This window comes from Camelina sativa, chromosome 18 (genome assembly GCF_030686135.1).
Source record: "Camelina sativa cultivar CO46 ecotype springtype chromosome 18, ASM3068613v1".
NCBI classification, from domain to species: Eukaryota; Viridiplantae; Streptophyta; class Magnoliopsida; order Brassicales; family Brassicaceae; genus Camelina; species Camelina sativa.
The window spans coordinates 19,543,791-19,557,707 of record NC_141897.1 but is presented as its reverse complement, the minus strand read 5'-3'; the positions used below and the strand labels follow the sequence as shown (position 1 = coordinate 19,557,707).

The following is a 13,917-nucleotide window of genomic DNA, read 5'->3' as shown; positions in this document are numbered from 1 at the left end:
AAGTAGTTCATAACAAATATGTTTTTTTTTGGCGAATAGACGAACACGTTACAGAATAAAATTGATTGTCAAAACGAAATTCTGGATTCGTTAAATAGAAAAGCTTCACAATTGACAATCAATAATTTACATAAACAAATGATCTAAAAGTGAAATATTAGAGAGTATCCAGTTTTATTATACCAATGTAGATGTTTTAGTTAGAAAACTAAAAAAAAGGAGCAATTCTTTTGCAAGACGTGTCAAACTTAAACCTCAATATCTCTCTCCGAACTGGAGAGACAGAGCACCGGTTCCACAATTGTGATCTACAACATATTCAGCTCGTATCTGACCGAGTTTCACACCAACACCATACGATGAACCATGTCCCATTCTCTTGTACACGGCCGTGGGATTACCTTTCACATCTTTTGAGCTTCCCAAATCGTTTCCATGCTCAGCAAACGCATACACTTGTGTTTTCTTCACAGGTACTCTAATCTCAGCACTAACCTATATATACAATGTGACACCAAAAAACACCATCAGAATTAGGTTTTCAAAAAACGATCTTGTATATGAGTTTTGTTATATCATCTATACCTCGAGAATGTTTCTAGCTGCACCAAGCTCTCCCATGGTGTAACCTCGAACTGATTTAGGTCCTCCAAGAGCAAAAGCATCATAGCTTGGAAGATCGCCTACGCAGCCACCATAATGGCTATGGAGGACTAGAACTGGTGGTTCCGGTTTACCTGGTCCTTCTTCTACTTGCATCAGCTGAATGAACTTTGTTAAGGTTAGTTGGTGACGGTTGAAGAGTGGGAACTTGCTTCCTATACCCAAGCCTTGATCCACCTGAAAGATATTTCTATCTCCAACAATAGCACCATTCACAAACTTGGTGGTGTCTCGGGTTATGTTGCCTTGTAGAAAGGCTACACGATCAGTACCGGTACCACTGAGAGTTGTTGGAGGTCCGTCAACATTGATTGCGCCATTAGGCAATAACACCAGACCATTTGAAGCGATTTGTTTGTTTTCATCTCTGGTTGTTATCTCTTCCAATACAAGTCCATATGTAAGTTTACTCTGACGTGTGAAGTCCTGCGCGTAAAAACTTGTTTAGGTTTGCTTGTGGGAGAAGAAAACAAGTTGATCATAGGGGACTTAGTTATTACCTCAGTTATAGTAGCTTTTCCACCAGCTCGATCCACCAAGATTGGAGCCACTCCTTCCTCAAAGCCAGGTCCTCCAGTGAATACTGGGCTAAGTTTACTGGTGTTGAAGAAGCTTGTTTTGAAGGTACGGTTTCTAGGATTGGAAACACCGTCAAGATATGGATGTTCATACTCAAACTGAAACGAAAGATCATCCTGCGAGCAAAACCAAGTGAATATAAAGATGTTATCAAACTAATGTTTGAACCAGATATGTATCAGAATCATATGAAAACCAAGTGTACCTCAGGATTCAAAAGGTTGCTAGTGGACACTGAACCCATGAGAGATCGATTAAGGCCCTTTATGTTTTTATGTTCGAAAGAAACAGTCCCGCCTGGCTGAAGCGAAGCCTAATAACGCAAGATAAAAACAACGGACATTTAGCAAATTTAGGGCCTATTTTAAAAACTTAACAAGTTACAAGTTTAGTAGCAGCAACACATACCAATGAAGGATATCCTTGGGGTCCAGGAACAATATCCCAATCTGTAGTTACGTCTACTGATCTTTGATCTTGCTCCTTAAGCTTGATCTCAAGAATTAAACCTCCTTCATTTTTCTCATCTGGAATTGGAATTATCTCTGTATTAGAGAACAAGCCTAAAGAGTGAATGTTCTTCACAGCTTGGTTCGCAACTTCCATGTTGAACACATGACCTGGACGAAGCTGTTAACCAAAAACAAAACATATATTAGTACAAGTTTATGATCTGAAACCTCTAAATACGTTTAAGTGGTTTAGTCTTATAGTAACTTCTTGAGTTCCAATCACCTCAAATGGTCTACACATTGAGCTGGATCGAGATACATTACCTGTTTGGGAATTTGCCTCCGCACGACAGGGATCTGTGTGTGACCTTCAACTACATTTCCAAGCTTATCATGAAACTGAATAACCAACTTTGTTATATCTCCTTCCACAACTTCAAGAACAAGTTCCTTACTGTTCAAGTATCCAATATTCATATTAACACACACATACCCTTTGTCGTGGTACCATTTAAGAGCTCGATCTGTAACCTTCTGCAAAAACCTCGCACTTAAACTCCTTTGATCCCTTAACATATGCATCACCTCTCGCTGAACTGATCCAGGCAACAAACAAGGTCTAGCCTTCTCAATCCTCTGCTTGTAATCTTTCTCCTGATTCCTCAAATGCTCAATCATCTCTTTCTCTGTCATGTCTTGATCAATCTTTACCGGCTTAAGTTGTGCCATTAGCCCTACGTTGATGCATCGAACCCTCTCCGTGGCTGGCCACCTGCTCTCCACGAAAGAGAATGTAACACCTAGGGTTCCGTCAGGCTTCGTCTTCCCTTCGAAATCGATTTTATCAAAGAAACCACAAGTAGCTAGGGTTTCTAACTCGCTCTGCAGCTGAGCTTTTGTGTAGACTCCACCTGGCTGAATAGATACAACATCGAAGAAAGAATCCTCGGTTTCGGCGTTGCCTTTACTCCGTCGATCAAAGAAGATTATATCTGAGATTTTGTACTTTTTCAAACCACTTAGCTTGTTCAACTGTACAACAATGTTCGCCGGTAAACCGTGAGAATCCCATTCAGGTGACGGTTCTTCGTCTGCTACGGCCACTGGTGCCAAGAAAAACAAATCCCTCCAAAATCTGCCATCTCCGCCTCCTCCTCCTCCTCCACCGCCTCCTCCGCCACCGCCACCGCCTTTTAGAATCGAAAGAATAGAAAAGAGTCGTGGAAGAAACAGAGACGCGGCGGAGGAAACAGAGGTGACAACGAGGGATTTCGCAAGTGACTTACGGAGATTACCGTTAGAAGAACGCTTCGGCTTACCGGAAGCATCGACAGCAAAAGATCTCGCCAATGAGTTAAGATGAGTATTGTTGGAGGAAGGCTCAATCCTCTGATTACGTGAGCTTATTGAGGAGCAGGTTAACGATGGGAGACGTGGGGGAGGTGAGTTGAAGCGGAGTTCGCGAGACAAGTATAGAGATGTATATTGACGGCGAGAGGAGAGATAAGAAGAAGCGGTGGTGTAAGTTATCGGCGCCGCGATAAGCTGGCCGTTGATGGCGAATGTGGGCATGACGAGGAGGAGGAGCAAAAAGGTTTCTTGTTTTTCTTGACTTGCGGACAAAGCTAGCGAGAGACCTTTTTGGTCTTTTAAATGAGAGTTGTATTTAACTATTTAATTGTAATATATTTTTAGACAATTTTTGCGATCATACATAAAAGTAATTTGAGCCATACTTTTTTACAAATGGGCCTGGATCGAATATTGTTTCAAACCGACACTACCCGGGTAGTGAATCGGATAATGTTAGCTGAGGTTGTTGTAGTCCTGGGCATAAGGTGAATTCGGTTTAAACGGGTTGGGTTTTTCGGTTTTGCAGAATTTCGGGTTTTAAAAAATTGAACTAAATTTCGGTTCGTGTCGGTCAGTACTCGGTTTAAAAGGGTCGGTTGTCAACTATTAATCATCTTCCGAAACTAACCAAATTTTTTCAAATTTCGGTTAATTTCATCCGAAATTCCCTAATAAAAAGACAAAACAAGTACAAATTTCTTGACAATGCCTTATCTTAGATATGGGGACCATTACCGACTATTACATAAACTGCTAAGCTAGCATTGCATCAAGTTTAAGCTAGCAAAGTACCAAAAAATCATTACAGAACCATCAAACACTTTAGTAGTTAAGAAAAGTTGTTACTTGTCAGTCGTTACACATAAGCATGCAACTCCACATCCAAAAGTAGTCAAAAGAGCAGCTTAGATAAAAGTCTAGTATCCCAGTCCATTGTTTATAAGGCTTTGCTAATCTGCATCAAAAAGTAGTCAAACGAAGCAGCCTCTACCTACCTACACATCCTGAAAATTTGAAAACCATAACAAAGAGTTAGCAAATCTGATATACGCAAATCAAACAAAAACTTAACAATTCAAATATAATACATAGTGTCCATAATACAGTTCAAACCTTAATAATCTAAACCTTAACTATGTACGGCAAAAGTAAGAAAAACATACCAAACTCCAATTATGATGAATCATGTTGAAGCTACCGTTGAATTCCTTTCATCTACACAAGAACAGAATCATAAGTACATAAGAGTTTTATAAAACCAAAAAATCAGAATCAATGACAATTCTACTTACCAAGAGATTCAAGAAACTCAACTTCTTCCAACATTTGCGCTAAGTTAGCTACCTGTGCTTCTGATTTATAAGAACACCTTAACCATTGTTGGGTGCATATCAGAACCTCAACCATGAAAGGAGTTAAGGAACTCCTATAAGGGTCCAACACTCGACCACTTGTACTAAAAGCAGACTCATAAGCCACTGATGAGACTTGAACTGCTAGAACATCTCTAGCAAGTTCTGACAAGATCGGAAACTTCAAGCTATTGCACCTCCACCAGCTCAAAACATCATAAGGCAATCCCAAACTATTTTCAGCTCTTACCTCTGTTTTTTCAGACAAAGAGATCTGCAACTCACTGCAGCCATCTTCAGTTCTCCTTAAATCAACCATCTGATTGTAAAGTGTGTCCATCCGCTCACAATCTTCATCGTCTGAAAACTCACATATGACAGTCGGCTCAAATTGTGTAGGAGCTTCGTTGTATACTGCTTGTCTTAGCCTGGAACCGTTGTTGTGTTACTTTATTACTAGCTGTTTCTTTTATTTTACTTGCATCAATAAGAGAGGTAAATAATATTATGAAATATTGTAGTACAAATTTGCATAGAAAACATAAAATAAAAAAATTACTTTAGAAACCATTTCCTTTTTAAAAAAAAACAGAGGATATACTAAATATGTTGATTTTCATGTGTTTATTTAATTATTATACCTCGTAACACCATATTTGATCAACTTATATTATTAGCATTTCTAGTTTGGTTAAAATTATAATATAATTTCTGATATTATAACATAATTTTTGTTCAACTAATTTGGATTATTTTAGGGAACACTGATCACTTATATCTTAATATTTTTTTAAAAAACAAATAATACAATTCTATCCCTATATAATAAAACGGAAGTACACAACTTTTTTGTGTAGACTATATAATATGGGTTGTAAAATTAATTATTTGATTATTTGATAGTTTATAAGTTATATGAATTGTAACCATTAGTTAAATCTCGATTTCATATTCTCTTAGAAAAGGATATTCCAAAAAAATAAAATAAAATCTCCACTAATTATTTAATTAACCATATATAGGCAACAAAATCTCAATAATTAATATTATTCACAACAACTTTTAAAAACAATCACTTTAAACCCGGGTCCTAATTTTTATTCACAACAACTTTTAAAAACAATCATATAAATTATATTTTATATAAAAACGACAATATAAATAAAAGAAATTTCAACCCGTGCTCTAGCACGAGTCCTAATCTAGTATATTGTTTATAACAATAATATTAATATTTCGTATATATATTAATGACAACAATTATTATTAGAATTTCGTATATATCTTAATATCTCAGTATATATCTTAATATTTTTTAAAAGAAAATAATACAGTTTTATATATTGTTTATAACAACAATATTAAGATATATATAACTTTAAAAAAATATTGAGATAATCACACCAAAACTCGTATATAAACTCATAATCTCTCATATCTCTCATCATAATCTAGCAACAATCACATAACAAATATGACAACGGAGAACGACTACTACGAAGAGGATGAAGGACTTCACTTTGATCCCACGGAGCCAGAAGTTATCAACTCGTATCTTATACCAATGCTAAGAGGTGAGCCCATGGAAGACTTTATAGTGGTGAAAGATGTTTATGCCAAGGAGCCATGGTTGTTGGACCACATCAACCATCCTTTTCTCAACGAAGATGAATGGTATTATGTCACTCCAAAGACTCAGATCTCTAAAGAGAAGGTTGCTTGTGGTAAGTACTCCAAGCGGAAGATCATCGGGGATGGCATTGACCGTGGGAACTGGAATGCGAATGGGACAAAAGATATCATTGATGAGGATACAGGGAAGGTCATCGGGGTAAAGCAAAACTTTACTTATCATAGCGCCAGCAAGAACAAGAACAAGAAGCAGAAGAGAGGAGACGTCGGTAGTGTTTCTGTTGATGTTCCAAGGAACGAAAGCTGGATTATGGACGAGTTTAGGCTACCTACTTCCAAAGATAACGATACGTTCCAAGAGAGAGTCATCTGCAAGATTCACAAGAAAAAATGGTCGGAGAAGAAGGAGAAGAAGAAGGAGGAGAAGAAGAAGGAGAAGGAGAATGATCATCATGAGGAAGATATCCTTGATCAGGAGCTAGTCGTCCCGTGCAAGATTCACAAGAAAAGGAATTCCAAGAAGAAGAAGGAGAAGGATTCATACGAAGAAGCTTCCACTTCTACTAATCATTATCAGCATGATGAGTCTTCTTCTTCTTCTTTCTGGGAGCAGCAGAAAAAAGAGGCACTCGGAGGAGAGAAGGTGGATGAGCAGGTTGAAGCCATGGAGACTGAACGGTTTGAAGATTGGATTGAAGAGTTGCTGGGCAGTGAAAATATCTGTGATCAGGACTTGCTTTCGTTACCATGATGGAGATTTCTATATATTGTAGTCATATATTTCTTTCTTTTTTTAGCAAGTGTGTTATGAGATGATGACTGCTACTAGTTAATGTTATGTTTAGGTATGGTAGCTAGAGGTTTTTTAAGTTTAGGATTTCTCTTGGAGAAATATGGTGTTTCAATCATCCGACTGTTCACATTTTTTGTATTCAATAAAAATATTCATTCTTTTACTAACAAAAATAGAGAAGTTATAGAGTCTTTTATTAGCGTTCAAGCTAATCTGTCAAGTATTATTTCTCAATGAAGAGAACCACGTTTTCGTCATTGTCTTGAAACGTCGAACGTACCATTACCGTATGCTTGAGGTGATCGTAATTAGGCTAGCTACTCCGCTCCAAATAAGAAACCAAATTCATTAAAGCCTAATAAATAATAATAATAATCGTGCAAATTGTTGAGAATCATAGCTAGGATATATGTATGATCTCTTATATCTTATCTCTTTGTTTGCTCTATACTTCGATTTTGCTTCAGCTCTCTGTTTTTTTTTTTCAATTCTCTGCCTATTATAGTATTATTCATCACATTTCTCTGTTTTCTATTCTAGCTCAAAGACTATGGACCGACTTCGTGATCTCGTAAAGTCAACCGTCTAAACGTGTAGCTTAACGGTACATGCACCAGAACTCCTGTGTAAGTTTGAGATTATAGTACGAAAAACCTAACTCTAATGTTACGCTTAGTTTAAAACCTTTCATGAATAAATCATACCGTTCTTGATCAGAGGCATTCGATCGCAGTCCCATGAATATCAAGAAAACGTCTCACCAAAGATGCGAAGGAGCCACTACACTGAAATTCTATTCGGCATCCAAAAATAGATTAAAAAAATGATGGTGCATTAAACAAAGAAAATTTGGACCAAGCAACCAAAGGATTCCAAAGACATTCACTTGCTTGGAACAGAAGTTAACATCGCAGTCTATATGGAACAGATCGGGTTTACCGGTGGCAGAAGATCCGCACTTGCTTGATCAGTGTGCACTTAACTTTCATGAAGAACAGAGGAATCTGATCTGAGAGCTGAAGATTTTATATCTGAAAGTTAATAGTTTAAATAGCTCTCCGGTATAAAAAATTTGCGAGGGTGTTATTTATTAATCAAAAGGATTTCGTTAGATGTGTCTGGGCTTCATGAGACCCATGATGAATTGTGAGGATAAGGCCCACTAAGAAACTTGTTAAAGAGTATTGTCCGTGTTAAAGGCATACGAGAAGAAACAGAGCTTATTTAGGTTTAGAGAGTTTGATTTGATGATCATCGTTCTTCATCTCTTTCTTTTTAGGTTAATCATCATCTTTCTCATCTTTCTTTTAGATGATTATAAATTAATTAATGAGTATGAGTTACATCTAACCATTAAAATTTTCTCAAACTCCCTAAACCAATATATGTGTCGTTGTCGCAGGGTCAGCGAGGTCACGGGACTACAATGAGAATATGGTATTCGATAGGAACATATATATATATATATTTATTTTCCTCTTAATTATATTTTCTAAGAAATTTTGTATAATGAAATCTGAGAGGAAAAAAACAAAATTGTATCCAAATGTAGTAAATTGGTATTTTCAGCTTTCGCCATCAATCCAGCAGGAAAACAAAAGATTAAAGAAAATATAATATTAAATATTCCTCTTCCTCATACTCACACACACATGTGAACCTCTCAAGAACAAATCCAGAAAATAATCAAGAAAACTACAACCCCTAGATCTTTTAATTATAAAAGAAAAACCATGGATCAATCCATATAACATAATATTAACATTAACAAGCGCAACCAGAGGGAGGAACATAATTAGTTTTCCTGTCATCGGAAGGATTCCGAAAAGTTCGGCTTCCGAACGACATGAAACCAACGGCATGACCGGCGAGAGCGACAAGAAACACACCGGCGTTAAAAGACATGACGGCGAGCATGACTAGGTAAGCTAGACCGGTACGGAGGGTATACACGGCGGTTTGGATTAGCCCTGCGGCGCCATTAGCCGAATCACCGGTACGGAGGAGAGAGGAATGAGCAAGCCATTCGGTGAGAACGGCGAGGAAGAAGACGAAGATGAGACAAAGAGCGTACATGCCGGAGCTTGTTCCGGGCCAACCGGAGAAGAGAACCTCCGTGTTCTTGCCCCAAAAGAAAGTCATGTGCATCATCATCATGCGGTGATGTTGTCCTCCTCCTCCGTTCATGGATCCATTGTTCATCATCGATGATGATGATGATGATGATGATGATGGTGGTGGAGACATGTCATGCATGTGACCGTGATCCATGGTTTCTTATTTGTTCTTTGGCTCTTCTTGTGTGTGTTGTTTGAGAGGAGGAGAGGAGGAGAGGAAGGAAAATTGTTAGAAATTGGTTGTTTGGTATATTTTATTTATTGGCATTTAATTGAGATTCCTTTTTGAACAAAAATTTGGGTTTCTGTGGTGATAAGAAAGAGTATTGGGGGGTATTATTGTAGTACAGTACAACTTGTTTATTGACTTGTCAAAAACTTTTGTGTCGTACTCGTACATAAAAAGGTAAGGTAATATTTAGCAAGTAAAAAACAGAGATAATTGTATCCTCTGAAATCTCCAATTTTTAGGTTAGTAACTTTTGATTCCAATCCCTTTAATTAATTACTATATTAAGTTCTTGATTTACAATTATCATATCTTCTTCTTATTTTGGGTTTAATTATCATATCTTCTTAGGACAAAAAAAAATCACCATTCATGGAATTTTCAAAATTTTTGCTAAATCAACTTTGGTTTGTTTAGGATTGAGATAGACAATCAATCTATAATTCTATACAACTTTGGTTATATAGTACGATTGCGATGGTATATTGTGTAAAATACCGCACAAAAAAAAAGGAAAAAGAGAAAGAAGATATGAACATTATTGATGTGAGATCTTTCATAAGGGAGACGTATAAATATGGACTTCCCATAAATACATCGTAAACATTACGTTGACGAAACTCATTGAGATGAACGATTACGTCTTATAAGTTATAACGTTTGCCGTTTGGGGGTTATTGGCATTAACTGTTTACATATTTCGAGAGTCCTTTTCTTTTTCTAATAACCAAGACCTCACCCGCGCATACAGCGCGGAGGAATGTTTAAGTGTTGTTAGAACAGATAACAATATATAAGATGTTAGTGATTGTTGAATATATAGATTTATGTTCCTCCTATTTGCTATTGCTGCTTAAACCACTATTTAAATAGAGTATTTATTACATTGTGAGTTTTAAAATTTTTGTAGACCATTATTTTGAAACAGTAGTATACAATTCTAAGAAACTGGTTAGTGAAATATGTAATAAGATGGGATATAAATAGAATGAAATAATAATATACTTACGACGTGGTTGTCGAATATTATTTATAAATTTTCATTTATTAAAAATTAATATGTACATAATACTATGTTTTTATTTTTGTAGGCGTCATATACATGCTGAATCTATACCGTGAATGTGCTGACCATATTATATATAAATGTGCTGACCATATATGTAAATAATTTTAAGTACAATAGTGGTTTTTAATAGTGAATATATGTATATGACTTTTAATAGTGGTTTTTCAAAATATGTTATAGGGATTTTTGAGTAACATGAATTGGGCTAATATGCTTTTATTAATACACCTACAAAATTGGGTCTGGGTTTAGTTTTCTAGAGATTTCAGATGTGGGCTACGAAGGCCTCTTAGGATAACTTTTTTTAAACAAAAAAAACATCTATCTTGATAACAGGAAAATGAATCGAGTTTACTACATTCCTTCGATCAAAGAGAACATTTTCATCGTTTTCTCTTCATCTTCCATTCGATCAACCTTAGATCCCAGATCTTCCATTTTTCCAAATCTTTTTTCATAGAGCTGTTAAATCCGACAGGTTTACACAACCAATTACTCTAAAGCAATTCGGTGGGTTTATGTGGTTGATAAAAGTGTCAATCGGATTGATCCAGTTTCGCCCAAATAGTTTCCCGAATCAATTAACCAATTCAATTGGATTGGTAAGTTGTTTTAAATTATCAGTTGCTTTCTTTATATTGTTTTGTTTACATAGGACTATACCCTTACCCTATATGTATCCAAAACAATCGATCCTATATTTGAAAATCATAATTGTGTAGCCAAAACAATACTTTCAGCTTACTTACAGTATTTTGTATATGATTACTTGACATATTATACATTTTATGCAGTAGATGTTGAAGAATATACAGTCAAAGTGAAGCATATATATCAAGACATCATAATATCCATAAGATAAGTAGTGGTTTTCCGTAAGATAAGTAGTTGCAAATCTAAACGTGTTATTTAATTTGGTTTCCCGAATCAATTAACCGGGAAAACGTTTCAATGATCACCCAATTTCCAGTGATGATCATTTTCTGGAATTTTCCAAATTGTGGCTTCTTGACCGTTGCATGAATGAGGGTACCCTATTTTTTTTAAAGTAGAAGTAGATTATCTAAAAAATTAATAGCTAAATATAGTTCAAATGAAACAATGGCAGTAGAGTAGAGGAAACTTACAGAAATGTCTGCTAAAACCATTTCGAGAGTCTCTCCGGAGAAGACATTGTATTGCTTCCAAGAATGAATGATTTTCACTTGAATCCTCCATCCTGTTTTGAGTGGTTTGATTGTTTGCAAATCTGTGATAGGATTGATTTCGACAGCCATTGGAAGAGTCTGCTAGGAGAGAGAGGAAGGTATGGTGTACTAGACCTTTTGATACTAAAGTTATATTTATAGGAAGGAGTTACTAATGATCAATTAGGTAAAATCTTGTTCGTATATTTTAGGGGATATTCATCAAATATCTTATTAACGTTCGTTGAAGCTATTGTTTATAGGTGTAATTAATTATATTGATGAGATTATTTAGGGATTTTAGAAAATTGATGAAATTGCTATCTTTTTAGTATATTGATGAAATTTTTAAGAGATATTCTAAATTTGCAAAGGAGATTGCTATCTTAAATTTTGTATTTTGTTGGGAAGATTTTGTTGCAAAGGAGATTGCTATCTTAAATTTGAGATATTCTAAATTTGCAAAGGACTTTAATGTTGATTTTTATTGTTTTTTTATAAATATTTGGAGCCCATATAGGAGAAGATAGAAAGCTCACAATTTGTCAAATATATCCGATTTCAAAATTTCGGGTATGTTTTTTAATAAAACCCGATTCAGCTAACACAAAAGTCATTATTAACCTTCTCGCTGATGATTCTACTTGTTAGTGTGAGGGGTATTTCTGTCCGATGTGTAAGTTGTACTTCTCTTTTACTATAGTAGGGATGCTATATACTGAATAAATATTAAACTGCACAAAGCCATAAACTTGTTAAGAAATTTGTCATTGGTACTCTTGATCCTTTTCTTTCTCAGCCCATGACATGAATGTATGTTCATAATAGACTGAGCCCATAACAAGTTCTATATGTCTAATAAGACATTACTAATTTACGACCATATTTTATCATTTGCTAATAGAAAACTTAGTTAATTTTAGTTTATTGTTTTCTTTACCATTTACTGAATATTCTTTTGGGCCCTATTCTTTTATGTTTTGATGCACCAAAATTTATACGTACTCTCCTAGTAGAAAAAGTATCATGAAAGAGATTTAATTTTGTTGCGAAATGTAGTTGATCAATGTCTCAGGACGACCAAGATATGAATTTCTATTTTTTTTTTAGGATATGATTAAACCAATAAGAGTTAGCTACATATGTAAAACACCAAATATATATGTATGAAATTTTTGTTTAAGTTAATTTTCATTGTTTGTTTTGTCAATTCTGCATACTTTTAATTTGGTTAGCATAATTTTTTTTTTCTTTAACAATAGAGCGAGAAACCAGACGAAATCACAGTCTCAAAGTCAAAACGATTCTAGATTTTCCACCAGCTTGATAACAGAACAACACCAAAACAAGAGTTTTTGGTTCCTGCTCAAAACAACAGCACTTTGGAAAAGGAAGCGATGGGCCAAACCAAATCATCGAAGCCCAACAAGACAAACCAAGAAAAACCCAACAAGCTTGAATCATCCTCTCCAACGGTTCTCTCACAAGAAGACAAACGACGAAGCAAACAACCTGTCGAAGACCGTACGGAGACAATCAAGCTGTCAAATCGTTTTTGCCACCCTTGATCCGTCCTGCTCAAGAGGATCATGACACCTGGAGGAACACTCTAGACTAATGTAGAAGACATCTAGGGTTTATGGTTTTGAGTATAAGTAAAGTTGTAAACACTCTCTTGTGGGTTAAGCAGAAATGATAAATTAAAAGCTTCAAACTTGAAAACAACTTTTACTTTCATGGTATCAAAGCACATGGCATTAGCATCCATGGCCTCTTATTCAGTTCCTTCCTTAAACATTTCCAACTGTGTTACGGTTACGCTCACATAAAAGAACTATATCCTTTGGAAGAGTCAGTTCGAGTCATTCTTGGCTGGTCAAGGCTTGCTGGGATTCGTTACTGGTTCCATCTCAGCTCCAAGTGCCACGGCGGTCGCAACAAGTCTTGATGGCACCAGAACAGAGGCAACAAACCCAGAATACTCGACTTGGTACCGTACAGATCAGGTTGTTAAGTCTTGGCTTTTGGGATCTTTCTCGGAGGACATATTGAGTGTGGTGGCTAGCTGCTCTACTTCTCACCAGGTATGGATGTGTCTCGCTAATCATTTCAACAGAGTATCCTCATCTAGGCTATTTGAGCTTCAGAGGCGTTTACAGACTCTAGATAAGAAAGATAAGACTATGGAATCTTATCTTAGAGATCTTAAGGGAATCTGTGATCAGCTAGCTTCAGTTGATAGTCCTGTAAATGAAAAGATGAAAATCTTTGCTGCAATGAATGGTCTAGGAAGAGAATATGAGCCAATCAAAACCACCATTGAAACCCTCGTTGATGGCTCTCCAGATCTGACCTTGGATGATGTAATCCCAAAGTTAACAGGCTATGATGATCGGCTTCTAGGGTATTTGTCTGAGACTGCTGCGTTGGTTACCCCTCATGTTGCTTTCCACGTCTCTCAACCAACACGCGAGTACTATCACCAGAACAA

General features: G+C 36.1%; 3 protein-coding genes across 3 annotated transcripts; 1 reads left to right on the top strand and 2 right to left on the bottom strand.

The window, feature by feature from the left end:
* Positions 1 to 65: 65 nt before the first annotated feature.
* Positions 66 to 3,327, bottom strand: LOC104762037 (protein TOC75-3, chloroplastic-like). The gene is made up of 6 exons (XM_087498179.1): positions 2,019 to 3,327; positions 1,651 to 1,872; positions 1,448 to 1,555; positions 1,164 to 1,358; positions 586 to 1,089; positions 66 to 495 (listed from the first exon to the last, which is right to left on the bottom strand). Exons 1-6 carry the CDS (start codon positions 3,264 to 3,266, stop codon positions 256 to 258), a joined length of 2,517 nt encoding a protein of 838 aa, XP_087354305.1. The 5' UTR covers positions 3,267 to 3,327; the 3' UTR covers positions 66 to 255.
* Positions 3,328 to 5,873: 2,546 nt separating this feature from the next.
* On the top strand, positions 5,874 to 6,871 carry LOC104763575 (transcription factor JUNGBRUNNEN 1-like). The gene has a single exon (XM_087498010.1). It carries the CDS (start codon positions 5,874 to 5,876, stop codon positions 6,780 to 6,782), a length of 909 nt encoding a protein of 302 aa, XP_087354136.1. The 3' UTR covers positions 6,783 to 6,871.
* Positions 6,872 to 8,424: 1,553 nt separating this feature from the next.
* LOC104762036 (copper transporter 1) lies at positions 8,425 to 9,468 on the bottom strand. Its single transcript, XM_010485242.3, has one exon. The coding sequence runs from the start codon at positions 9,093 to 9,095 to the stop codon at positions 8,589 to 8,591; it is 507 nt and encodes a 168-aa protein (XP_010483544.1). The 5' UTR covers positions 9,096 to 9,468; the 3' UTR covers positions 8,425 to 8,588.
* Positions 9,469 to 13,917: the final 4,449 nt, after the last annotated feature.